Source organism: Lepidochelys kempii, chromosome 27 (assembly GCF_965140265.1).
Source record: "Lepidochelys kempii isolate rLepKem1 chromosome 27, rLepKem1.hap2, whole genome shotgun sequence".
Lineage (NCBI taxonomy): Eukaryota > Metazoa > Chordata > Testudines > Cheloniidae > Lepidochelys > Lepidochelys kempii.
The window spans coordinates 10,386,587-10,411,811 of record NC_133282.1 but is presented as its reverse complement, the minus strand read 5'-3'; the positions used below and the strand labels follow the sequence as shown (position 1 = coordinate 10,411,811).

Below are 25,225 nucleotides of genomic sequence, written 5' to 3'. Positions count from 1 at the left end.
CGGTCCACTGAACAGCATTTGGCTGTTTCTTTTTGGTTAGGTCTGTCAGTGGGGCAGCGATTTGGCTGTAGTGCGGTACAAATCGTCTGTAATAACCGGCCAAGCCTAAGAAGGATTGAACCTGTTTCTTTGACTTTGGGACAGGCCACTTTTGGATAGCATCCACTTTGGCCTGTAGGGGGCTGATAGTTCCTTGACCCACCTGGTGTCCAAGGTAAGTCACTCTGTTTAGGCCTATTTGACACTTCTTAGCCTTAACAGTTAGTCCTGCCTCCCTTATGCGCTCAAGGACTTTTTGTAGATGTTCCAGGTGGTCTGCCCAGGAATCCGAAAATATGGCCACATCGTCAAGGTAGGCGACTGCATATTCTCCTAATCCCGCTAGGAGACCATCTACAAGTCTTTGGAAAGTGGCGGGTGCATTTCGCAGCCCGAAAGGGAGTACATTAAATTCATACAGCCCGAGATGTGTGATGAAGGCTGACCTTTCCTTGGCAGATTCATCTAGCGGTACCTGCCAGTACCCCTTGGTTAAGTCCAAGGTAGAGATGAACTGGGCCCTTCCCAGTTTCTCTAATAGTTCATCTGTGCGTGGCATGGGATAGTTGTCTGGGCGAGTTACAGCATTTAGCTTACGGTAGTCCACGCAAAAACGTATTTCCCCATCTGGTTTGGGAACTAGAACCACTGGAGATGCCCATGCACTTTCAGAGGGGCGGATTACACCCATCTGTAACATATCCTGGATCTCCCGTTCTATAGCAGTTTTAGCTTGAGGAGACACCCGGTAAGGTTGGACCCTAATTGGGTGAGCATTACCTGTGTCAATGGAGTGGTATGCCCGTTCAGTCAGTCCTGGGGTGGCTGAGAACGTTGGCGCGTAGCTAGTGCACAGCTCCTGGATCTGCTGTCGCTGCATACGCCCAAGGGTCATGGAGAGGTTCACCTCTTCCACACCACCAGCACATTTCCCTTCGTAATAGACACCTTCAGGCCACTCAGCGTCGTCTCCTCCCTGGGCTGTAAACTGACAAACCTTTAATTCTCTGGAATAAAAGGGCTTTAGAGAATTAATATGATACACCTTAGGCTTTCGGTTGGAGGTGGGGAATGCTATGAGATAATTAACAGCTCCCAGGCGCTCCTGGACCACGAATGGCCCTTCCCACGATGCTTCCATTTTATGGGCCTGGAGCGCCTTTAAGACCATGACCTGGTCTCCTACTTTGAAGGAACGCTCTCTGGCATGTTTATCATACCAGGCTTTTTGCTCTTTTTGAGCATCCTGTAAGTTTTCTCTAGCAAGGGCTAAAGAGGTTCGGAGGGTGTTTTGTAGGTTGGTTACAAAGTCCAGAATGTTAGTTCCTGGAGAAGGTGTAAATCCCTCCCATTGCTGCTTCACCAACTGCAATGGCCCCTTAACCTCACGGCCATATACAAGTTCAAATGGGGAAAACCCTAAACTGGGATGTGGTACAGCTCTGTAGGCAAAAAGCAACTGCTGCAATACTAGGTCCCAATCATTGGAGTGCTCATTTACGAATTTACGTATCATGGCCCCCAAAGTTCCATTAAACTTCTCCACCATGCCATTTGTTTGATGATGGTAAGGAGTGGTAACCAAGTGATTTACCCCATGAGCTTCCCAAAGGTTTTTCATAGTTCCTGCCAGGAAATTAGTCCCTGCATCTGTGAGGATGTCGGAGGGCCAACCTACCCTGGCAAAAATGTCTGCTAGTGCCTGGCACACACTTTTAGCCCTGGTGTTGCTTAGAGCTACTGCTTCCGGCCATCGGGTGGCAAAATCCATGAAAGTCAGTATGTACTGCTTTCCTCTGGGTGTCTTTTTCGGAAAAGGACCCAGAATATCCACAGCTACTCGCTGAAATGGAACTTCAATGATGGGGAGTGGCTGGAGAGGAGCTTTGACCTGGTCTTGGGGTTTTCCCACTCTTTGGCACACCTCACAAGACTGGACATAGGTAGAAACATCCTTGCCCATTCCCTCCCAGTGGAATGACCCCCCCAAACGGTCTTTGGTCCTGTTCACCCCAGCATGGCCACTAGGGTGATCATGGGCTAAGCTCAAGAGCTTGGCCCGGTATTTAGTTGGAACTACCAACTGTCTCTGAGGATGCCAGTCTTCCTGGTGTCCCCCAGAAAGAGTTTCCTTGTATAAAAGTCCTCTTTCTACAACAAACCTGGATTGATTAGAAGAGCTGAGAGGCGGTGGGTTGCTCCGTGCCGCCGTCCAAGCTCTCTGGAGGCTTTCATCTGCTTCCTGTTCGGTCTGGAACTGTTCCCTTGATGCTGGAGACATCAGTTCCTCATGGGATTGTGGACCTAGGCTTGGTCCCTCTGGAAGCGATATAGGGGATGGAGCTGTTTCTGTTGACTGTGAACCGCTCTCCGCTGGTGTACTATGTTGGGATTCAGGCTCCGGCTGAGCCTCTTTTGTAGGGTTATCGGCTGCTGCCAGTTCAGGTTCGGTGGGGCCCTCTGGTGTTGAGGTTGCAAGTACTGGATTCAGTGCTGACACGGGGTCTGGTGTTGGTTGTTCGGCTGGTTCCGGTTCTGGGACTGGTTCCGTCTGGGTCTCTGGGACTGGATCCACTACTGCTGTTGCAGACATTGGCCTGGGGTCCAGGTCCATCACCTCTGACTGGGTCCTGATAGAAGTTTCCGGAACAGAGCTAGGCCTCACGGCTTGTTTAGCCTGGCTGCGGGTGACCATTCCCACCCTCTTGGCCTGCTTCACATGATTGGCCAAGTCTTCCCCCAACAGCATGGGGATGGGATAATCATCATAGACTGCAAAAGTCCACATTCCTGACCAGCCCTTGTACTGGACAGGCAACTTGGCTGTAGGCAAATTGAAAGAGTTGGACTTGAAGGGTTGAATCATCACTTGGATCTCTGGGTTGATTAAATTGGGGTCCACTAAGGAAGCATGGATAGCTGACACTTGTGCTCCGGTGTCCCTCCACGCGGTGACCTTCTTCCCACCCACACTCACAGTTTCCCTCCGCTCCAAGGGTATCTGGGAGGTATCTGGGCCTGTGGACCTCTGGTGTGATTCCGGTGCAATGAACTGTAATCTGTTGGGGTTCTTGGGGCAGTTGGCCTTTACATGCCCCAGCTCGTTACACTTAAAACATCGTCCAGCTGACGGGTCACTGGGGCGAGGAGGGTTGCTGGAGAACGGGGTGGTGGGACGATAAGGGGTCTGGAGGGTTCTTTGGGAGGTAGGTGGGGCTTTGGGCGGCCCCCGGTAATAGGGTGTGGTCTGGGGTGGTCCCTTCTGGTCTCCGCTCCAACTGCGACCAGTTTTCTTCTTCTCTGCCACCTCCACCCATCTGGCTCCAATCTCTCCTGCCTCAATTACAGTTTTGGGTTTCCCATCTAGGATGTATCTTTCTATTTCCTCAGGAACACCCTCTAAGAATTGTTCCATTTGCATTAGGAAGGGCAAATTTACTGGAGATTCAACACTTGCTCCTGATATCCAGGCATCCCAATGTTTTACAATGTGGTAGGCATGTCGGGTAAATGACATGTCTGGTTTCCACCTTAGGGCTCTGAACCTCCGACGAGACTGCTCGGGTGTTATCCCCATTCTGACTCTCGCCTTGGATTTAAACAGTTCATACTTGTTCATGTGTTCTTTAGGCATTTCAGCTGCCACCTCAGCTAAGGGTCCACTGAGCTGCGGCCTCAGCTCTACCATGTATTGGTCAGTAGAGATGTTGTACCCAAGGCAGGCCCTTTCGAAGTTTTCTAAGAAGGCCTCAGTATCATCACCTGCCTTGTAGGTGGGGAACTTTCTGGGATGGGAAGTGGTACCTGGAGAAGGATTGCTAGGGTTTGTTGGTATATTCTGCTGGGCCTTTATCCTCTCCATCTCCTCCACATGCTTCCTCTCTTTTTCCCTCTCCTCCTCCACATGCTTCCTTGCCTCCATTTCCCTCTTGTGGGCAGCCTCTTGGTGTTGTTCTGCCTCCCTTTCTTGTTCCTTCTTCAGCTGCATGAGTTCTATCTGTCTTTCATGTTCCCTTTGTTTTTCCTCAGCCTGAAATTTGGCTAATTCCAGCTGTAGTCGAGCTGAGGATTTGGCCATTCTAACCTCTCTGTTTTTAACTAACTTTACACCCGAGGTTTAGAAATAAACAAACAAAACTTGTCTGTAAAATTTTGCTGTGCTGGAATAGAATACCTATTCTCTGATAGTGATTGTCAGCCTACAGAAAAAGACAATTCCCTTGTCTCTGCTCTGGGCCCAAATTAAAGCAAAAAACCTCCAACTACTTGGAAACCTGCTTACCCAGCCCAAAGAAGAAAAAAAATTTCTTTTCAAACCTGTGCTCCTTGTAAAACAAAAAAAAAAAAATCAAAATCCTAAAAAAAAACCCCTGCCACTTTTGTCTCCAGGCAAATGGGTAGAGCACACACCCCCTATTTACTTTTAGGAAGAAAAGAAAAAAAAAAAACCTCTGGGTTGGAAGACTGTGAATTTCCCTGCAGGAGTTAAGTACCCTGCCTCCAGGCAAAGAAAATCTGCAATTCACAAGATAATCCCCTTTTGTCTCTGCTTGGCCACAAAGCAGAGAGAAACCAAGCTGCTTTCAGTTTCAAAGCTGCCTTCTGGACTTCCTAAAAATTCCTTTTTAAAATCTGTATTTCTAGTTCAAAAAATCTCAACTGGATCTCAAAATGATTTCAGGTTAATCCCACCGCTGTGCCACCATGTCAAGGTTCCTCCCCCACTCTGAACTCTAGGGTACAGATGTGGGGACCTGCATGAAAAACCTCCTAAGCTTATCTTTACCAGCTTAGGTCAAAACTTCCCCAAGGTACAAAATATTACCCCCGTTATCCTTGGAATGGCCGCTACCACCACCAAACTAATACTGGTTACTGGGGAAGAGCTGTTTGGACGCGTCCTTCCCCCCAAAATACTTCCCAAAACCTTGCACCCCACTTCCTGGACAAGGTTTGGTAAAAAGCCTCACCAATTTGCCTAGGTGACTACAGACCCAGACCCTTGGATCTTAAGAACAATGAACAATCCTCCCAACACTTGTACCCCCCCTTTCCTGGGAAATGTTGGATAAAAAGCCTCACCAATTTGCATAGGTGACCACAAACCCAAACCCTTGGATCTGAGAACAATGAAAAAGCATTCAGTGTTTTACAAGAAGACTTTTAATAAAAAATAGAAGTAAATAGAAATAAAGAAATCCCCCTGTAAAATCAGGATGGTATATATCTTACAGGGTAATTAGATTCAAAAACATAGAGAACCCCTCTAGGCAAAACCTTAAGTTACAAAAAAGATACACAGACAGAAATAGTTATTCTATTCAGCACAATTCTTTTCTCAGCCATTTAAAGAAATCATAATCTAACACATACCTAGCTAGATTACTTACTAAAAGTTCTAAGACTCCATTCCTGTTCTGTCCCTGGCCAAGACGACTACAGACAGACCCACAAACCCTTTGTTTCTCTCCCTCCTCCCAGCTTTTGAAAGTATCTTGTCTCCTCATTGGTCATTTTGGTCAGGTGCCAGCGAGGTTACCTTTAGCTTCTTAACCCTTTACAGGTGAGAGGAGCTTTCCCCTGGCCAGGAGGGATTTCAAAGGGGTTTACCCTTCCCTTTATATTTATGACACAGGCAAAGAAGGTGTAATAGAGGTGGAACACAAGAAACAGGTCTATTTCCTGGCCCCAGTTTTCTAACCTGGTTCAGAGCCACAAAAGTTTAATAATAACCATGTCACAAGACAGTATCCAGTGACTATTACAGGGGCTATAAACGGAAAGTATGGGTCACGAACACGAATCAGTTCTGTATGGGGACCACTTCAGTGAGACATCTCATGTATCAGCTTGGAAAATGGAAAGACACCTTAATTTTCTCTCCTCCCAAAGGGAACGGACCGTTTTGTAGAACACAAAAGAACAGGTGCATTTAATTTCTAATACAGTTGAGATTTTCCTTGCGTCAGCTCCCTATAAATTACCCTCTTTTCTCTTAGCAGTAAATTAAATCGTATTTTATATTTAATGAGCAGTTAAAAAATTATTGCTCCTTTTAATTAGATTATTTGCTATTTTTAACACCTGATCACCCATCTGAAGGTTGTATTATGGCAGTTAAAACTAAATGGCCAAAGACCTGTTTATTTCAGAGGGAACTCCATATATGCTCTGTCATGGCAGCTACAAGGGACTACAATGCTTTTGCTGTGTCCCCCTCAGGGCAAAGAGCAGGGCATTCTCAGTAAAGGGTCCTCACGGGAACGTCTGCAATAAAAGACCCATGGCATGGCCATGGCTGGCCCATGTCAGCTGATTCAGGCTCGGGGGGCTTGAGTTGAGAGGCTATAAAATTGCAGTGTAGACATTCAAGAGGGCTGATGATGGGGGAGGGTCCCAGAACTCAGGCTCCAGTCTGCAACTTTATAGCCCCACAGCCTGAGCCCAAGTCAGCTGACCCCAGCTTTGAGACTTGGTGCTGCAGGTTTTTTATTGTAATGTAGCCATACCCGATATCTTGAATTTGTTTTCTCTGGCAAGTCCATCAGAGCCCTTGTCTAGCCACCTTTAGGGTGTGCTGCAAGCCGCACCTTTCTGGAAGTTAGTGCTGCTTAATGAATGTGGGTTTGGACTGGGAGTTAGGAGACCTGGTTCTATTCCTGAGGAGTGCTGTTGATTTATATTTGCAATACTCTCACGACCCCCATCTATACAGTGTTAACCTTCCTTTGTAAAGCACTACAGATGGACTGTGCTATGAAAGTTAGGCATTACAGTTCGCGGGTTAGCTTTTTCTTTTCCCCTTTAATCACTTAAGGAAATATTTAATTAAATTTAAAATAAACAGTACGGTGGTGAAAAGCATTACCCCTATAATAAATACCTTCAGAATAGCTATACATTAAATCTCATTGTCCGATTATCTCTTCATCCCAAGCTTTTTGTATTTCTCTATTTACTGTTCATATGTGTACAGAAAAGGTGTTTATTTTGCATTAAAATCATTACATACATTTTTTCACGTAACTTTTAAGCAGGATGACAGGGCACACTAGGAAATAGCCCTTACGACTCTCTCACCTTGGAGCAAATACGATGGAAGCCTGATTTTTACATCCACATCTCCTGGTTCTCATAAAGCTTATATGGGGGATGGGGAGGAGAAGGAAATACGGTCATGGTTCCCCTACAAGTTGTTTCTATTACTCAAATATATACATAAATACATTTGAAAAATGTGAATCTCAGTTTGTCAGCAATATTCAGCATTAATAATTGATAATAAATAGATAAATAAATTGATAATAAATTCATAAATAAAATTACTGTTTAAAGCTTCAACAGCACCTTGTAAAGGGTCTGTTGCCATATTAACAAATTCTTGTATATTACATATTTTCTTCAACCAATTTCCATATGATGTTCATTTTGTTACAAAACACTTGGTACAAATTAGTTTGCCAACAATCTTAATCAGCAACACTGAAAGACTGGGGTCTTGATCCCTGGATCCAGCTGAGCAATGCTCAGGGAAAGGCACAAGAGGGAAAACCTAGCTTCACAAGAACAGCTTGATTTTCCCTGATCTTAGGTGCCTGATGGGGATGAGTTTGGCTGCCAGCATAATTTAAAGCATCCTCAGAACTGCTCTAAGTTACGTCATCTGGAATGGCCCCCCAGGTGACATTGTAACAGCTGTAGATTACTTCTCTGCCTGCCAGCCACATCTTCAACAAACCCCTAATGCAAAGTGGTGGTTGCAAAGGGTGGAGAGAATGCTGATCTGATGACACTCAGAGATTTCCCCAAGCCAGGGGAATCCACAGCTGGACAGCTGAGCCAGCTTTATAGTCCCTTTGCACCCGTACTGAAGTCAGTATTTAGAATCTAGACACTCAGCTTCAAAATAGCGACTTTATTTGAACAACAAAGCTGCTAAATATGACTGGAGTGGTGTTTATATCACTTTGATCCATCTATTGCATTGGGATGAAACGTACAATCGTGTTGAACAATTTCCACAGCCAATATTACACATTGCAGTATTTGTATAAACATGGTTTTGAGAGGGACAGAGCTCTGCACTCTACCCACACCTGAATAGTGTCTATGGCTATGAAGGTCAAAGGTTTTACCGTTAGCCACTCTATTAAGAAAAACTAACTGCATCTTTCTTGTATACAAAAGAAAGAGGAGCAGGTACAGCTGACACTGCATGTGGGAAAATGGAAATGTCCTGAAGGGTTTTTGCTATATCTCCGGAGTCAGTAATTAGGATATGGTCTGTTACCCAGTTCCCCAAAGCAGCATTACGTAAGTCATCGACAGACTTGTATATTGTCAGCATTTTTGTTTGGAGGCTGAGAATTCCCAAGAGCTGATTAAATAATGAATTTTGGAGGGGTAACTGAGTGGAGGAAAAAGTTAGTGACCTAACAAATGAATGCAAAGATGCTATTCTAAGAACAGCTGTGCAAGGCAAATGTTGTTAGCATTCATTTTCAGATCTTTTGGTCCAAATTTTGGATGTGAATGAAACCAAATGTGCTCAAAGTCAAGTGTTCACTCCACCACCTTGGAAAACACAACTGAAGGACTGGGTTGGAAGAGGAGTTACAAACCAAACAAGAGTCTGTTTTCTCAGCCTCCCTAAGTCCTACCTTCTCTTCTACAACTCTTGAATTTTCCTGGTGCACTAGGGGCTCACACATGGAATCCATCCGCTCCTTGGTTTGGAGGCTCACACTCAAAGAAAAGCTAAGTTAAAAATTCTCAGGCTGATAAGAGTTAAAAACAGTCTTAACCACAGTACCTTTATGAAGATTTTCCAAGGGCTCTAGGACTCCCCTCCGGAAGGAGGCCATGGGATCCTGAACACAGGATCTCAAGCTGAGCATACTCTGTAAATGTGGTTCCCGCAGTAGCTGCTCCCTGTAGGCGACAAACTGTGGTGAGCGGCAGAGCAGTGCTGCCACGTTGTGTACAAACTCTGGCACAAGACAGGTGTAGGCATTATCGGCCTGGCAGTAATGGTAAGCGACAACCTACCAAAGGGAAAAGAACAAAAATATATCTACATCAGACACCAGTCAGACAGATGTTAAAGCAGCATCTTTTTTGTAAATTTCACTTACTCCGGCAGGCCAAGTCTTTAGAGGGACCCCTGTTAACTGCCTTTGACATTGATCCAGATGAATCAGCTGGTAAAAACAGGTACTGATCCTTAAAAATTATTAGATGTGCCACTTGTGGAACAAGTGAATTAAAGTGCAGCCATTCACAAAAGTAGACAGTGACAACAACAAATTGATCTGTCTGAAGTACTGCATGATAGACTTGTGCTCCACTGTTTCAGATCTCCCCTGTCAGTCATAAGCTGCGATTGGTTTTTAAACTTACATTTTATTTGGTGTTTTTAAAATATCAAGCTAAGCATGGAAACGGATGTACGGTATACAGCAATATGTTAAAAAGAGGACCTTTCAGCACTGCAAAACCTGCAAATTACAGATTCTCCTGAACAAAGGGGCTGCCAGATTTACTCTACATTCCATACCCTCTCTCACAAAGGTTCTCCTGCAGAGAACTAACTAAAGAAAAATCTCCCCTTCCCCATCGCATCCCTAAGTCCCAGCTCTTTGGTCTCACTGCTGCCAACCTTCTCAAATAAACAGAAGTGCAACCAGATCCTCCTTCCCCTTTCCATTTTTCCACTGGTTCCAGGATCAGATTAAAAACTCCTCCCTCCATGGACTGTGTTATGCTGTATAGAATTGTGAGACACTTTATATTATTATTAATACCAATATTATAAAATTGCAATGGATTGTGCCAGATATGCCGTGTAAGGTGTCAGTGAAAATGTTATGATTTGCCAAGTATGGTAATCTTGTTTATATGTTGGTATCACCTTTGTATTGTAAGTTATATATGGTATATCTGTATTTCCAAACTTGTGCTGTTTTTATGGGTGACACCCCCAAACAGATTGGCATCAGCACTGCCTAGCCTGTTCGATGGCCCATCAGCTGTACAATGAACCCACTGAAAGGAGCCAAGGGATACACCTTACGAGTCAGCAAGGCATGTAGGGACAGGCTGGTGGACAGAGAACTCTAAGGTTTCTCCACGCCATGTGCTGTGAAGCTTGTGTTTGGGACACAGAAAGTACAAACCACATGGCAAAAGGAATATAAAGGGCAGCTGCATCATCTCCATTTACCTTCAATCCTGCTTCTTACCTCTGGTTTTCTACAAACTGAAGCTCTGAACAAATGACTGAATGGCCCATCCAAGCTTTGGGTGTGTTCCGGAGGGACTTTCAAGCCAACAAACTCACCAATACTGCTAAGAATCTGATATATGGACACTGAAGTCTCTGTATGTATCTGATTGCTTTATCATTTAACAACTCTCTTCTTGTTCTTTTCTTTTATAATAAACCTTTAGTTTTAGATGCAATAGGATTGTCTGGCAGTGTGGTATTTTGGGTGAGATCCAGACTGATGCTGACCTGGTAAGGTGGCTGGCCCTTTGGGGTCAGAAGAACATTTTGTATAAGTGAGCAGAGTTTTTAAGTAACTTCTCACTTTACTGGACCTCTGTGCTAACTGGGAGGCTGAGAACTGGAATGGGGGCTGTGTGATTTTTTTTTCCAGCTTCTTGGTAACCAGGGAGGGGGGTCAGGAGCACAGTTTGCGACTGGTTGGTGAGTCTAACTTCAGTGTTAGCCACCAGTTTTGGGAGAATCTGCGCTCCTTTTTTTCAGCCTGCCCTGATCTTGGCATTTTCAGTGAGAGCTGCCCTAGGCACTTGAGGTCACAAACTGCTTCAGTCTGTAGAGGACAACTCTCCCTGTTCCCTCTGCTGTTCTCTCTTTCTCCACCACACCTGGCCACTTGGAGGCAAGTGTCCTCTTCCTTTCAGTTTCGGTCATCTTGGTCAGCCTTTCCATAGCACGCTTCCCCATCCACTTTCCACCTCTTTTAAAATCTCATTGACAATATCATTCTTCTATAGTTCTTCATTTTAACTCTATTTATTTTATTCTGCAATGCATTTGGGGGTCCATTTTGTATGAAAGACATGATATAGTGAGGTGAAATCCCACTGAAATTCAGAAAACAATATATAGTGTTTGAACATGGGGGTGAGGAGAGAGAAGCAGATAGAGATTTAAAAAGCTAATTTTTCCCCTATTCATAATGTAATGACATTGGCCCCAATTATGGGCCGTGCTTCTGCACTAGTGCAAAGTGTTCTTAATCCCAAAGGATCTAGTCCTTTGAGGAGCCACAGATGGATCCTTGGTGATATAAGCCGCTACTCAACATTGCTCATGGCTGCTGGTATAGGGTGGCATGCCTTGGGCTTTAATGCCTCTGAACTGCCATAACGAACCCTTGGTTGGCAACAGCCTCTAGAACATCCAAAGATGTGCTCGTTCTGAGATGCTGTCAGGAGTGAACATTTATTTTTATCTGAACCAAGCAGATATGACTTTGTAAGGCATCATTTTTCTCATCCTAACTGCATTTTAAGCCTTGGCATCAAAAAGTGCAAAGGAGGTTATAAATAATAAAAGAGACTTTTCACTTTACTCCCATTTTTGGTTTTTGGTAAATGTCACCACCGAAGCTGAAGGCAGCACTGAGAGTTCTTTGCTGAAGTATTTGGTAAAGTTCAATTTAGCCAGTCTCAAATGCTTTCTATCCAACACCTTTTACACATTGTGCTAATTCTCTAAATATAGATTACACTGAAAAGAAGAAAACAATACGCATGCAATGGAAGTGAACTGAGAATAAAAGATTACATTTAAAATGTATATTTCCATTATTTTCCTGATGATTGAGCAAGTAATTTCCATGTGATCTTTTGTAAGTGCAAGTCAAGCCATTCCAGGTAAAATATTAAGGAGTCAAGACATTATATTCTTTACATTAAACAGCAAATATCAGTGGTCACACTTGTGTATTTTCTTTTTAAAGACAGCTTCAAAGGAATTTATTCTTGTTTTATGCATATTTTCCCTCAAGTGATTCCCCATGCTGGTGCATGGGATCATGAAACCAATCAACCATGGCAAACCATCTGCACAGTTTCTGCATACAGTGGAGTTAGTGCTCTTAAGCAATTTACACGTTTCTGTTTTGAAACTTGAAAAAACAGAAAATACTTCCAAGTGACTCAGTTCAAAATGTTGTGGGTCCTGAAGGCAGAGAATTCTCTCTCTCTCTCAGCAGAAGTATGAACTCAGATCTTTTGCTTCTACCTCGGATAGTGCTAAAACAATTCCTTGGCAACTTAGCTTGCGCACCCCTTGAAAAGAGATAAAATAATGCAGAGCAGTACATTTTGGAAAGGTTAATTTCCTAGAACCACCTGGATCTCCAACTTTCTTGTATAACAAAGTGTCATAAATATAAAGGGAAGGGTAACCACCTTTCTGTATACAGTTTTATAAAATCCCTCCTGGCCAGAGGCAATACCCTTTCACCTGTAAAGAGTTAAGAAGCTAAGGTAACCTAGCTGGCACCTGACTCAAAATGACCAATGAGGGGACAAGATACTTTCAAATCTGGGGGGGAGGGAGGGGGACACAAAGGGTTTGTCTGTCTGTGTGACGCTTCTGCTGGGAACAGATCAGGAATGCAGCCTTCCAACTCCTGTTAAGTTAGTAAGTAATCTAGCTAGAAAATCCGTGAGATTTTCTTTTGTTTAATGGCTGGTAAAATAAGCTGTGCTGGAGGGAATGTATGTTCCTGTTTTTGTGTCTTTTTGTAACTTAAGGCTTTGCCTAGAGGGATTCTTTATGTTTTGAATCTGATTACCTTGTGAGGTATTTACCATCCTGATTTTACAGAGGTGATTCTTTTACCTTTCCTTTAATTAAAATTCTTCTTTTAAGAACCTGATTGATATTTCATTGTTCTTAAGATCCAAGGGTTTGGGTCTGTGTTCACCTGTACCAATTGGTGAGGATTATTATCAAGCCTTCCCCAGGAAAGGGGGTGTAGGGCTTGGGGGGATATTTTGGGAGAAGACATCTCCAAGTGGGCTCTTTCCCTGTTCTTTGTTTAAAATGCTTAGTGGTGGCAGCATTCTGTTCAAGGACAAGGCAAAGTTTGTACCTTGGGGAAGTTTTTAACCTAAGCTGGTAAAAATAAGCTTAGGGGGTCTTTCATGCAGGTCTCCACATCTGTACTCTAGAGTTCAGAGTGCGGAAGGAATCTTGACACAAAGAAATATGATTATCACAATTTTTGTAGCCTTTTTTGTTTTTAACACATTACAGGGCTTAAAAAAATACCCGATAAGTAGAAACTAGAATACTGACTCTAGTAGCCAAATGCCAATAGGAAAGGTGCTGCCACTCCTGAAGTGAGGTGAAGGAGCAATTAATTTCTCCATTAGTGAGAAATGCTTTGTGCATCACCCTCCTGGCTACCAAGAGTGCGTGTTTTGGGGCTCCTACTATGATACTGACATTAAATCTTACCCAGACTAGTCACATTGCTCTTGGCTAGTAAGTGTCACAAAAACTGAGATCTTCCTTTGCTCATTTTTTCTATTCTTGCCTCTCCAATCTCTCTGCTTCCCTCCCTCCCCCTCCGCAACCTCTCTCTCCATTGTGGCCCAACCTTTACCAGTCACTTTTTCCATTCAGCCTCAAACAACCGTCACCACTCACTCTTTCTCTCCTTCACCACTCCATTCTGTTCCCTCTTCAGTCACCCTTTTCTGGATGTGGGGATCAGCAGGAACATTCAATCCTGATCGTTAGAGAAAACACACAGATCTGCATTTCTCCCAGCGAAGAATGGGTTTTCCACACTCTGTGTATGTGTGTTATATGCACTATACCTTCAAGGTCAAGCCACTGATTTGATCTGACCTGTACAGCACAGTACAATAATTAAATTTTACTTGACTTGAATTGGGTTTTGGTTCAGATTAAAAATGGTGGCGGGATTACAGAAGATTAGAGGGAGGAAGGAAGATTTCCTGGTATAGGTGGGATTTAAGGAGGCATCTGAAGAAGGAAAGAGACAGTGGTTGGTAGATAAAAACAGGAAGATATTTCCAAGAATATGGAGCAACCTCAGTAAAGGAACAAAGCTGAGAGAGGAAGGAGAGGAATGCAGCAGTAAGGAGAGAAAGGTTTGGAAGGTGAATACGGAGCAGGAAAAATGAGATCAGTGATGTATGTAAGGGAAGATTATGTAGCACATGGGAGGTGAAGACAAATGAAAAAGGAGGATGGGGAGTTAGGAGTGGCAGTAAATAATGGCCAGTAAGAGAAAAAGAAGAAAGAAAGGCTAGACAGAATGAACCTCAAAGGAGAAGGAGTACGAAGGGGAGAAAGGAAGGGTTAGGAAATGTCACTTTTGAAAGATATTTTATTTAATAGGATGGGCCATTTTAAGCAGTTCTCGGGCACTTCATGTGACATGTAACATCTTCCACTCAAGACAGCATTCCTTTGACATCATGCCTATAGACATGATTTGTCTGTTCAATTTTGTAACGTGCCATCATTGACATGAGGAGTCTGTTCTGTCTTAGGTCTTCTTATACAGCCAAAGTATCTCAATATTGAGGGCCTGTCACCTCTGACACACTTAGAAAAATGTTCAAATCCCTACAGTGCATCCCTGCTTTTAGTACAAGGCTACCAACTTGTGTTTTAATCAAATTTTAGTATCTAACAGGATTTATCTCTTTTTCAATCACACAAAATGGTTTGGAAGTAAATACAGCATAATCCATTTACCTGCCAAAAGGCCATTCGCCAAGTAATATTTTAGTTTTAATAATGGAAATGGAAATCAGCATCACTGTATTTTATTATTTCGTGACTGTGTATATATGTGGGGACCCTGTTTATAGGGAAGGTTCTTTCATTATTTCTACGTAGCTGAGGATGTTAGTACACGCCTGCTGAAACACATTAGTGTTACAAGGCATCAGGTCTCAGCTGCAGTGGATTTTATTTCTTCTTCTACCTCTCCATCAGAGGAGAGTATTCCCATTCTTTTCAGGTGCCCCAGCAATCATAAATGATTCTTCCTTTTGGCTAGGAGAGCGTGGGGAAGGACCTCCCAAGTCAGCAGCAATGCTGTGGGTCACGTGTATTAACACTATGGGGAACGGAGCTACTGAGTTACAGTTATGTATGGTGCCCCCTTGGGACCATGTGAAGGGCTAGCATGTGGGGGGGCAGAAGATGTATAAATAAGATGGGTTGGCCTTTGCAAGGGGGACATGATTGGTTTCATTTTCCTGAGCTAGGGGATCAACTTTCAAAAACTACGGTAACAGCTGGCTGTATTTCAAGGAATCCCTGTTGAGGTTACAGGGACAAACCATCCCGATGAGTCGAAAGAATAGTAAATATGGCAGGCGACCAGCTTGGCTTAATAGTGAAATCCTAGCGGATCTTAAACATAAAAAAGAAGCTTACAAGAAGTGGAAGGTTGGACATATGACCAGGGAAGAGTATAAAAATATTGCTCGGGCATGTAGGAATGAAATCAGGAGGGCCAAATCTCACCTGGAGCTGCAGCTAGCGAGAGATGTCAAGAGTAACAAGAAGAGTTTCTTCAGGTATGTTGGCAACAAGAAGAAAGCCAAGGAAAGTGTGGGCCCCTTACTGAATGAGGGAGGCAACCTAGTGACAGAGGATGTGGAAAAAGCTAATGTACTCAATGCTTTTTTTGCCTCTGTCTTCACTAACAAGATCAGCTCCCAGACTGCTGCGCTGGGCATCACAAAATGGGGAAGAGATGGCCAGCCCTCTGTGGAGATAGAGGTGGTTAGGGACTATTTAGAAAAGCTGGACGTGCACAAGTCCATGGGGCCGGACGAGTTGCATCCGAGAGTGCTGAAGGAATTGGCGGCAGTGATTGCAGAGCCATTGGCCATTATCTTTGAAAACTCGTGGCGAACCGGGGAAGTCCCGGATGACTGGAAAAAGGCTATTGTAGTGCCAATCTTTAAAAAAGGGAAGAAGGAGGATCCTGGGAACTACAGGCCAGTCAGCCTCACCTCAGTCCCCGGAAAAATCATGGAGCAGGTCCTCAAAGAATCAATCTTGAAGCACTTGCATGAGAGGAAAGTGATCAGGAACAGCCAGCATGGATTCACCAAGGGAAGGTCATGCCTGACTAATTTAATTGCCTTTTATGATGAGATTACTGGTTCTGTGGATGAAGGGAAAGCAGTGGATGTATTGTTTCTTGACTTTAGCAAAGCTTTTGGCTCCCACAGTATTCTTGTCAGCAAGTTAAGGAAGTATGGGCTGGATGAATGCACTATAAGGTGGGTAGAAAGCTGGCTAGATTGTCGGGCTCAACGGGTAGTGATCAATGGCTCCATGTCTAGTTGGCAGCCGGTATCAAGTGGAGTGCCCCAAGGGTCGGTCCTGGGGCCGGTTTTGTTCAATATCTTCATAAATGATCTGGAGGATGATGTGGATTGCACTCTCAGCAAATTTGCGGATGATACTAAACTGGGAGGAGTGGTAGATACGCTGGAGGGGAGGGATAGGATACAGAAGGACTTAGACAAATTGGAGGATTGGGCCAAAAGAAATCTGATGAGGTTCACTAAGGATAAGTGCAGGGTCCTGCACTTAGGATGGAAGAATCCAATGCACCGCTACAGACTAGGGACCGAATGGCTAGGCAGCAGTTCTGCGGAAAAGGACCTAGGGGTGACAGTGGACGAGAAGCTGGATATGAGTCAGCAGTGTGCCCTTGTTGCCAAGAAGGCCAATGGCATTTTGGGATATATAAGTAGGGGCATAGCGAGCAGATCGAGGGACGTGATCGTTCCCCTCTATTCGACATTGGTGAGGCCTCATCTGGAGTACTGTGTCCAGTTTTGGGCCCCACACTTCAAGAAGGATGTGGATAAATTGGAGAGAGTCCAGCGAAGGGCAACAAAAATGATTAGGGGTCTAGAACACATGACTTATGAGGAGAGGCTGAGGGAGCTGGGATTGTTTAGCCTGCAGAAGAGAAGAATGAGGGGGGATTTGATAGCTGCTTTCAACTACCTGAAAGCGGGTTCCAAAGAGGATGGCTCTAGACTGTTCTCAATGGTAGCAGATGACAGAACGAGGAGTAATGGTCTCAAGTTGCAGTGGGGGAGGTTTAGATTGGATATTAGGAAAAACTTTTGCACTAAGAGGGTGGTGAAACACTGGAATGCGTTACCTAGGGAGGTGGTAGAATCTCCTTCCTTAGAGGTTTTTAAGGTCAGGCTTGACAAAGCCCTGGCTGGGATGATTTGGCTGGGAATTGGTCCTGCTTCGAGCAGGGGGTTGGACTAGATGACCTCCAGGGGTCCCTTCCAACCCTGATATTCTATGATTCTATGATCACTATGGGGCAGTGATTTTCAACCTTTTTTTCCTTTTCGAATGGAGGTGCGGTCTCCTTTGGAAATTCAACCTGTGCTCTGCGGACCCCTCCCATAGAAGTCTTACACAGAAAACTGACTGAACAGAATTCAACTATAAATGTTGCATGTGCTCGGCACTGCATTTGACGCAACGTGAGAAAGGGTGCTCCGGGCTGGCTCCAGGCACCAGCTTTGCAAGCAGGTGCTTGGAGCGGCATTCAGAACGGGCGGCAGTCCGTGTACCACGGCGGCAATTTGGCGGCAGCTCCACGGCTCTTCCCGCCGCAGTGGCTTTTGGGTGGCAGCTCCGCGGCTCTTCCGGGCGCGGCGGCCATTTGGCAGCAGCTCTGCTACTATTGTGGCAGCAGCAATTCGGTGGTGACTGCTTGGGGTGGCAAAATTGGTAGAGCCGCCCCGAGGGCGCTAAACTGCGGACTTCTATGGTAACAACAACCCTTACGGGTTTTGACCTGTACGTGGGGTATTCACGTACTTCTGATTGATCAGAAAAACAGAATGCCTTTTCTGGGATCTGAAACTTTATTTTCATAGTCACCTTTCTCTAGCCGCTTAGACATAGTCTGGGGGAGCCCCAGGGGTCTGCAGACCACATGTTGAAAACCACTGCAGGCATGCAAATCCTATTTATACCTTTACACAGCACCACCTGGTGCTAGGAAAGCAACACTGCAACTTCTCACTGAATTTTGGAAAACAGCTAAATATTAGTGTGATGGTTTGGTTTTTGGGTGATTGTTGGTGGAGGCCCCTCCTGGCTAGAGGAAGTTAGGTAGAAAAGTGTTTCAATGGAGAAAGAAGTACACACACAAAGCAAGGGGGAAAAAAAGAAAAAAATCTGTCTAAGACCAATAGATGGTGCAGACAAAGGATTATAAACCTGGACTCCAAACATAGACAGGATTTAGGGCTGGTTAGACCACAACATGAGGGTGTTAGACAGATGTCTTCATGCCCTAAAAAGTAGATGTTATGGTCACTATTTCATCTAACTGTTAAAACTGGAACTTCATAAAGAAATTCATGCTAAACATAAGTCATATTAGTGTGCTTTTTATGGGATCTTAGATTTTATTTTTATAATGGACTCCAGGCCTTTCTGCCCTTCCTCTCTACTCTTTTTCCATGAGTTCACAACCCCTATCTCCCATGCTGTAACTGTAGTGTGACACCTAGGGCTCAACTATACAGCGCGACATTGCACACTACATAGGTGTGATTGCTAAAGCGCATCCATATGTTGTGCATTAATTGGTCCACGTAGACCCTGTAGGTGTGCACTAAAAGTTCCCTAGTGCACATTAAACGTTTGAAACACACTAGTCAAAGCACACTAGGGAACAATTAGTGTGCAGCATGTCAGTGCAGTTTAGAAGTCCCATCGCTGCAATGAGCGTTGCTACACCACGTAGACAAGACCTTAGATAGTGGGGGGGGGGGTATTATCCAGCAGACAGATTCAGCAGGTACGTGCCCCTCGATTTTCACATATAGTGGGCTAGCTTCTCAGCTGGCGTAACCTGCTGTAGCTCCACTGCTGTCAACTTCCACCAACTGAAGATCTGGCCCACTACATGTAGCCTCAACACTGTGGACCTGCCAGCAGATGCTCATCCTTACTAGGCAGAACCTTAAATAACTCGGAAATTCGCTTTGTTACAAACCTATTTTCATATTAAATATGTATTATAAAAACCCAAACCCACATAATTTACCAGGGAAGGGGGAGCCCTCCCCGCCGTCAGAAGGCAGCACTGGGGTGTGTGTTCAGGGTGGAGACTGAGGAGGAAGCGGACAGATGGAAGGAAGAACGTGAAGAGAAAGGGATTGGGGAGGTGGAGGACACGTGGAAGACAAGACGCTATGGAGGAGCCCAAAGGGGAACAGGACTGACCCAGAAGACAGGGTGGGGAAGCAAGGCCCAGAAAGGAGAAAGACAGTGAGAGGGGCAGGGGGTGGAGAGGGATAGAGTTCCTTTGTCCTCCAGGGGCTTGGGGCAAGTGAGTGGAATCTTTCACCTGGCAGCCACTGGGGCAGCTCCCATTTTTGTTCGTGCATACAAGGTTGAGTTCTGAGCCCGAAACAATCGTGTACAAATTGGGAGTGGGTAGCATCCACCCAAAAGCTCAAAAATCAGAAGGCAGATGAAGACATGTGTCTTTTTGAAAGGTTAAGATTTTTCCAAGCCAGTCTCATGATTCTGAGCAGTCTGTTCCAGGGTTTTTGAATGCCTGTATTTGTCAATACAGCTTCCCTTGCTCTCTTTCTCTGCAATCTTCACCTGTCTCTTCTCCCCATATCTCAACACTTAAAAACTGCGGGGTATCGGGGAGGGGGGGTGGAGGAATGAGGCAGGCAATCTCCCCTGACAAGCAGTGCTCTGAGCTTCATTACTGAGCCAGGCCTTGGGGTCTGACAAACTTCTCATGGTTCATCTCGGGAAAGCCCCTCTGCAAAGAATCATGGGAAGTTCACTGGCCTGAGACTGCTAATGCCATTGGCTGTTATTCCCAGGCTAGGGAAGCCGGGGGAGGGGAGGCGGAAGAGAAGTAGGGATTGTTCTGATTTCCATGTAGGTGAGCCATTTAATGCTACATTTAAAGAAAACTAGGAAATTAATTCACAAAAATCTTTGTTGGGAAAATTAAGGTTGCTATACACATAACAAGCTTCAGTAAACCACAAAAAGCAAGGTAATGAATAGTTAAGCCATTTAACCCTCTACTTGTTCAGCGGCAGGGAGATGCCTTACCACTTCCAAAATTACTAACACCACAGACCAAACACCCCAATCTTAACCATTGTGCAAGGGATGTCAGCCTTCCAGCACTCTCTTTACTACAATATCACCTTCCAAACACAAACGTCTATAACTGATGCTGTTTGGAGGGTAACATAATGCAATACTCCTAGTGAGGGTGTAACACTGATACACAGTGGCATTACATTTTCAATATTTCTGTTCGTGAATCTTACAGAGTGGTAATCTCAGTGTTTCCTCTTGCAAAGGCGTAGATGGATTCAGTGAGCCTGTTTCAGAGAAAAATTCCAAAAAAGATCACAGCAATTCAGGGTTTTTAGAGCCAAACAAATACCTTGATAGTTTGATATTTCTAACACACTTTACATTTGGTGTAAGATATCGGTTTTCCTTAATTACTTCAGGGAATCACTGAAATCCCCAAAAAGAAGCAACCTTTCCTTCCATGGTAGTTATTCCTGTGCCAAAGTTTCAATTTTATGATCAAAGTACGGGATTGATGAATCAGAGACCCCAGTGGGAGTCTTGCCAGAGCTCAATGGGAACAGGACAATGCCCATTGTTTCTGATAATTTTTGCTTTTGATAACAGCTTTGTTATGGGGGGGGGTTAATTTCAGGTAACTTCTGTGCAGTGCTGAGGGGAAGGAAGTGCTTTCAGAACGCAATAACTCATTTTCTTCGGTAGTTTTCCATGGGAAATAGATCTGCTTGCTAGTTGTCTAAATTGGCTTATTTCTAAGGATATTTCTTCTCCCTGATGGCTAAGGGACTATAAATCATGAAAGACTTCAAACTGCTCCCTCAGAGAACAGTGAAAAGCTTCTCCCTAATAGTATGGCAAAGAAACTTAAAATAAATGATAGGCTCACATGGAGCTCTCTCTGATACTTTTTATTAGTAATTTAACGCTACCAATGTGATCAAAATTGGTACAAAGCCAAAGATAAAGGCTGCTCCTGCCGCCAAGAGCTCACAGTCTGAAAACAGCCATAGAGAAGACAGTACACACTGGAAAATCCAGAGGAGGGAATCACAGGCCTTTTGCCTCTATTATTATAAACTCAAAACCTATGAGCTCCAGGGGAGAAGTCAATTTGAAGGAGAGATTTGGAAGAGTTGATGCTGATGGCATGTTTTCACCCCTGATTTCTGTAGCCTATGTCAACAAGGCTCTTTACTCTTTTATTCATGGACTTCCATAATGGGCAGGTTATTTTTCTTTATTGTTTTGTACACTGTATACTGACAACGTCCTTCACACCTGCCACCGGCAAAGAGCTGGAATATCAGTACTTAGGGCTATTTAATGTCTCAGCTCTTTTCTGTATTTCTTTAAAAATTACTCAGGATAGTGACATGCACACAGGATATCTTGATGCTGGTTGCCCTGCTACTCCAAATAAGCAGCTCTTAATAACTGCTATCTAACATGAGATCTTGTTTTTGATAAGGCCTGCAGATGATCATACCTCTGATGTCTGTGACATTCTCCACGACCGGCTGTGGAAGTTATTGTAATGTACCAAAAAGAGGATTTTTCTGAATTAGGGCCTAATGGAAGAAAGAAATTAAATCTTTGATATGTCACCAGAATTGTTTCATAAAAGACTTTTTCAAAGTTTTCCATGAAGTATCAGCTGTTTTTTTTTTTTTTAATGGATGCTGCCAAAGACGTAAAGGTCAACTAATCAACTTAAGCACTGGTCACCTCTGAGAGGACACAGTATGCTCTGGAACCCAGTTAGTTAGTTAGTTTTGGAATCAGTCCATGTTTACAATAGGCAAGATAAGATTTACTGTCAGATTAACAACTGAACAAACTAACAGATGCAAAGCTGATACAATAGGAGGTCACGTAGGTCCCTTGCCTTTTAGTTAGTCTGATGGTACATAGCACATCAGCTTTTCCATTTTTCTTTTTTTTGTGGGGGTTAAATTTTCAGCGGAGGATGGATTCGGTGTTAAAAGTCCTTCCAAATGGGGCCATAGCCAAGGTACAGCAGGTCAGATTTTTTGGCCTAAAAACCGTGACTTGTTTCTCTTTTCTCCCTAATTGATCTAAAATGCCAAAAGTAAAGCCACAGTCTTTGGATGTGAAGTGGAATGTGCCACACTAGTTGAAACAAAGGGGTTGTCTACTCTGGCACTTTACAGCGCTGCAACTTTCTCGCTCAGGGGTGTGAAACCCCTCCCCGCCCCGAGCACTGCAAGTTTCAGTGTAGACAGTGCACCAGCGCTGGTAGCTACACCCCTCGTGGAGGTGGTTTAACGTTGCCAGTGTAGACTAGCCCCAACTCGCACACTTTGGCTTTGTAAAGTTATCTTCTTTTTAAGGAAAGGAGCAGATTGGAGCTAAAAATATATCCATTTGTCAGATACCTACCCAGCAGGATTATTTGAGAACTCAGTGAAAAAAGTCTTTCGATAAATGAGATATTTTAGGGAGAGATAACACTCTCTTACTGGCCGTTCTGACAGTGTGCGACGTGTACAACATACAAGGAACATAATGACTAATGTATGCTGAACAATGCAGAGCTGGCAGTTGCATTCCCTTCCAAGAGCCATATGTGGAAGAGGAGAACACTTGTGAAAGTTCTAATATTTATTTATATAGACATTCATCACACACTCTTTGCCTTGCCATCTGGGTGCTATGTGAAACAAATATCGGGCAACAATATACCTGGTACAAAAGCCAAGCAAAGTAAGTGCTGGCAATCATTTAGCACTAAGAGTTTGCTGGACATTTTCCTCCCCAGCGCAGGAGCAGGGAATTGGAAAGCACAAACTACATGCACCCTTTATAAAAGTTCCCCAGCAAAGCTCCCCAGAGTTCTTAGCAATATTTTGCCACTTTCACACCATCAGCAAAGCAGGGCTGTATCTTAAAGGTACCATATAACCCAGGATGTAAATGTCAGCCTATGGTAACATGATATATAATCCTTTCCAGTCAATACAGCAACTGATTTGCAAATCACTTTTTAAAGCGTTCTGATCTATGTATGTGGACGTTACCCAAAAAGGTGCAAGTATCCCACAAAGCACAACAATTCACATTCTACAGCTTCGTCCAAGAAGTCATGCAACCCAAGCAATTATCTCTTACAAAAGCGAGCTCTGGACACTTACTCAGCAATTTCATCTGGAATTCACTCCATTCTTCAAGAAAGAGGAATAATTACTATGGTAACCCTGTTCTACAGACTTTAATATGCCGTCTGGTGGCTGTGAAAGATTAACCCTCAGAGTACGAGATGAACTCTTGATGTTTTGAGAATTTCATTGTAAAGAGAAATAGCTTTTCTCAGGTAATAAAACTGCTCTGGAAGGTCTTCCCCATACTCTCTCTTGTAAGCATTTGCATACTCACTGTCCTCTGTCAATATCCACATTTTTGTGTGATGTATACAAAGACAACTTCAGTGATTAAACAGTACACATTCCCAGAAAAGGTCGTCAAGAAACTCTTTCAATACCTGTGCAGCAAGTCTCCGCATGGCCTCTTCTTGGCGTCTGCGCATTTCAGGCGTTCCAGGGCAGCTTCCACTCGTGATTGACGAGTGAGCAGAAGGTGGCTGTGTAAGGGGTAGCTCTCTATTTGCATCCACATCTGTACCAAACAAAGAGGGTAACAGATTTCTACAGGCCAACCATGACTGAGACAATTACAAAGCACACGATAAGGTATTTTCTAACAATCCATTAAAGCGGTTAATATATTTTCTGTAAGCAGTCTAAGACTCTGAGCAGTATAGGGGTGCACTCAGGGGAAACTCTCCTGAACAAATTTCTGCCAGAACTAACAGGGGAAGGACAGCAGAGATAAAGGATTAACCTCATCTTACTCATTTTCTTCATGTTAATCTTAGTCATTAAATACATACAATATTTAGTGAATTTAATACTCATGATAATGTGGCCCCTCTCCATAGAGTCAAATATATTGTTGGGCAATGCTCTACTACTTCTGCCCATAGGCCTCCCATCTAAATGCTTCTTCTAATTTAGTCCTGAGCCTTTCTTGAGCACATGTATAAATGGGGACCGTTTAACCCGGTAACTAACATCCCAATTCACAACCAAGTAAAGTAACCAGAAAGAGAGAAGTACGAGATGATACCCAGAGGAGCATTAGGATGTTGGGATGGATCTGCATGAAAGTAATGATTTGTGGGGGGAGGGATAACTCAGTGGTTTGAGCATTGGCCTGCTAAACCCAGGGTTGAGAGTTCAATCTTTGAGGGGGCCATTTAGGGATCTGGGACAAAAACTGGGGCTTGGTCCTGCTTTGAGCAGGGGGTTGGACTAGATGACCTCCTGAGGTCCCTTCCAACTATGATATTCTTTGATATTGGAATCATCTCTAAAGCATAACTGATTCTAAATCTCATTTAATCCGATTTGCTTGTCTGGGTAGAGTGATGTGGCACAAACTAGAGGCCCTCTGTAAATGTCAAGATATATGGCATGTTTTTACTGTTAACTCTTTCAAACTACATTATTTTGCAACCAGAAGTTATTGATTTCAAATTTTTTTGATTAAAAAAATTGTACTTTAAGAGTATTCTAATAGCAACAGGTTTCAGAGTAGCAGCCGTGTTAGTCTGTATTCGCAAAAAGAAAAGGAGGACTTGTGGCATCTTAGAGACTAACAAATTTATTTGAGCATAAGCTTTTGTGAGCTACAGATGAAGTGAGTTGTAGCTCACGAAAGCTCATGCTCAAATAAATTTGTTAGTCTCTAAGGTGCCACAAGTCCTCCTGTTCTTTTTGCTAATAGCAACAGTCTCTTCAAACACAGACCCTACTAGCACAGAATTTTCCTGAATGCTATAATGTACCCTTGACTTTGACTTGAAATAATAATTTAAACTATGATCCATTTATCTGCTGGTAGAAACAATAAGGGTGGCGTCCACTGTCTAAATACTTAATTCGTATGTTTAATTAACAAATTCATGTTTTGCACATGTGAACATATCAGCAGCTC

At 43.8% G+C, this 25,225-nt stretch overlaps 1 protein-coding gene across 18 annotated transcripts in view; it reads right to left on the bottom strand.

The window, feature by feature from the left end:
* The window catches only part of TANC2 (tetratricopeptide repeat, ankyrin repeat and coiled-coil containing 2), a 693,994-nt gene that overhangs the window by 89,736 nt on the left and 579,033 nt on the right, over positions 1-25,225 (bottom strand). For all 18 annotated transcript variants that reach the window (XM_073325985.1, XM_073325979.1, XM_073325984.1 and 15 more), the window contains 2 exons: positions 23,712-23,845; positions 8,852-9,083 (listed from right to left, as the gene is read on the bottom strand). In XM_073325985.1, coding sequence (XP_073182086.1) covers positions 8,852-9,083; positions 23,712-23,845 — 366 coding nt within the window. The remainder of the gene's footprint in view (positions 1-8,851; positions 9,084-23,711; positions 23,846-25,225) is intronic.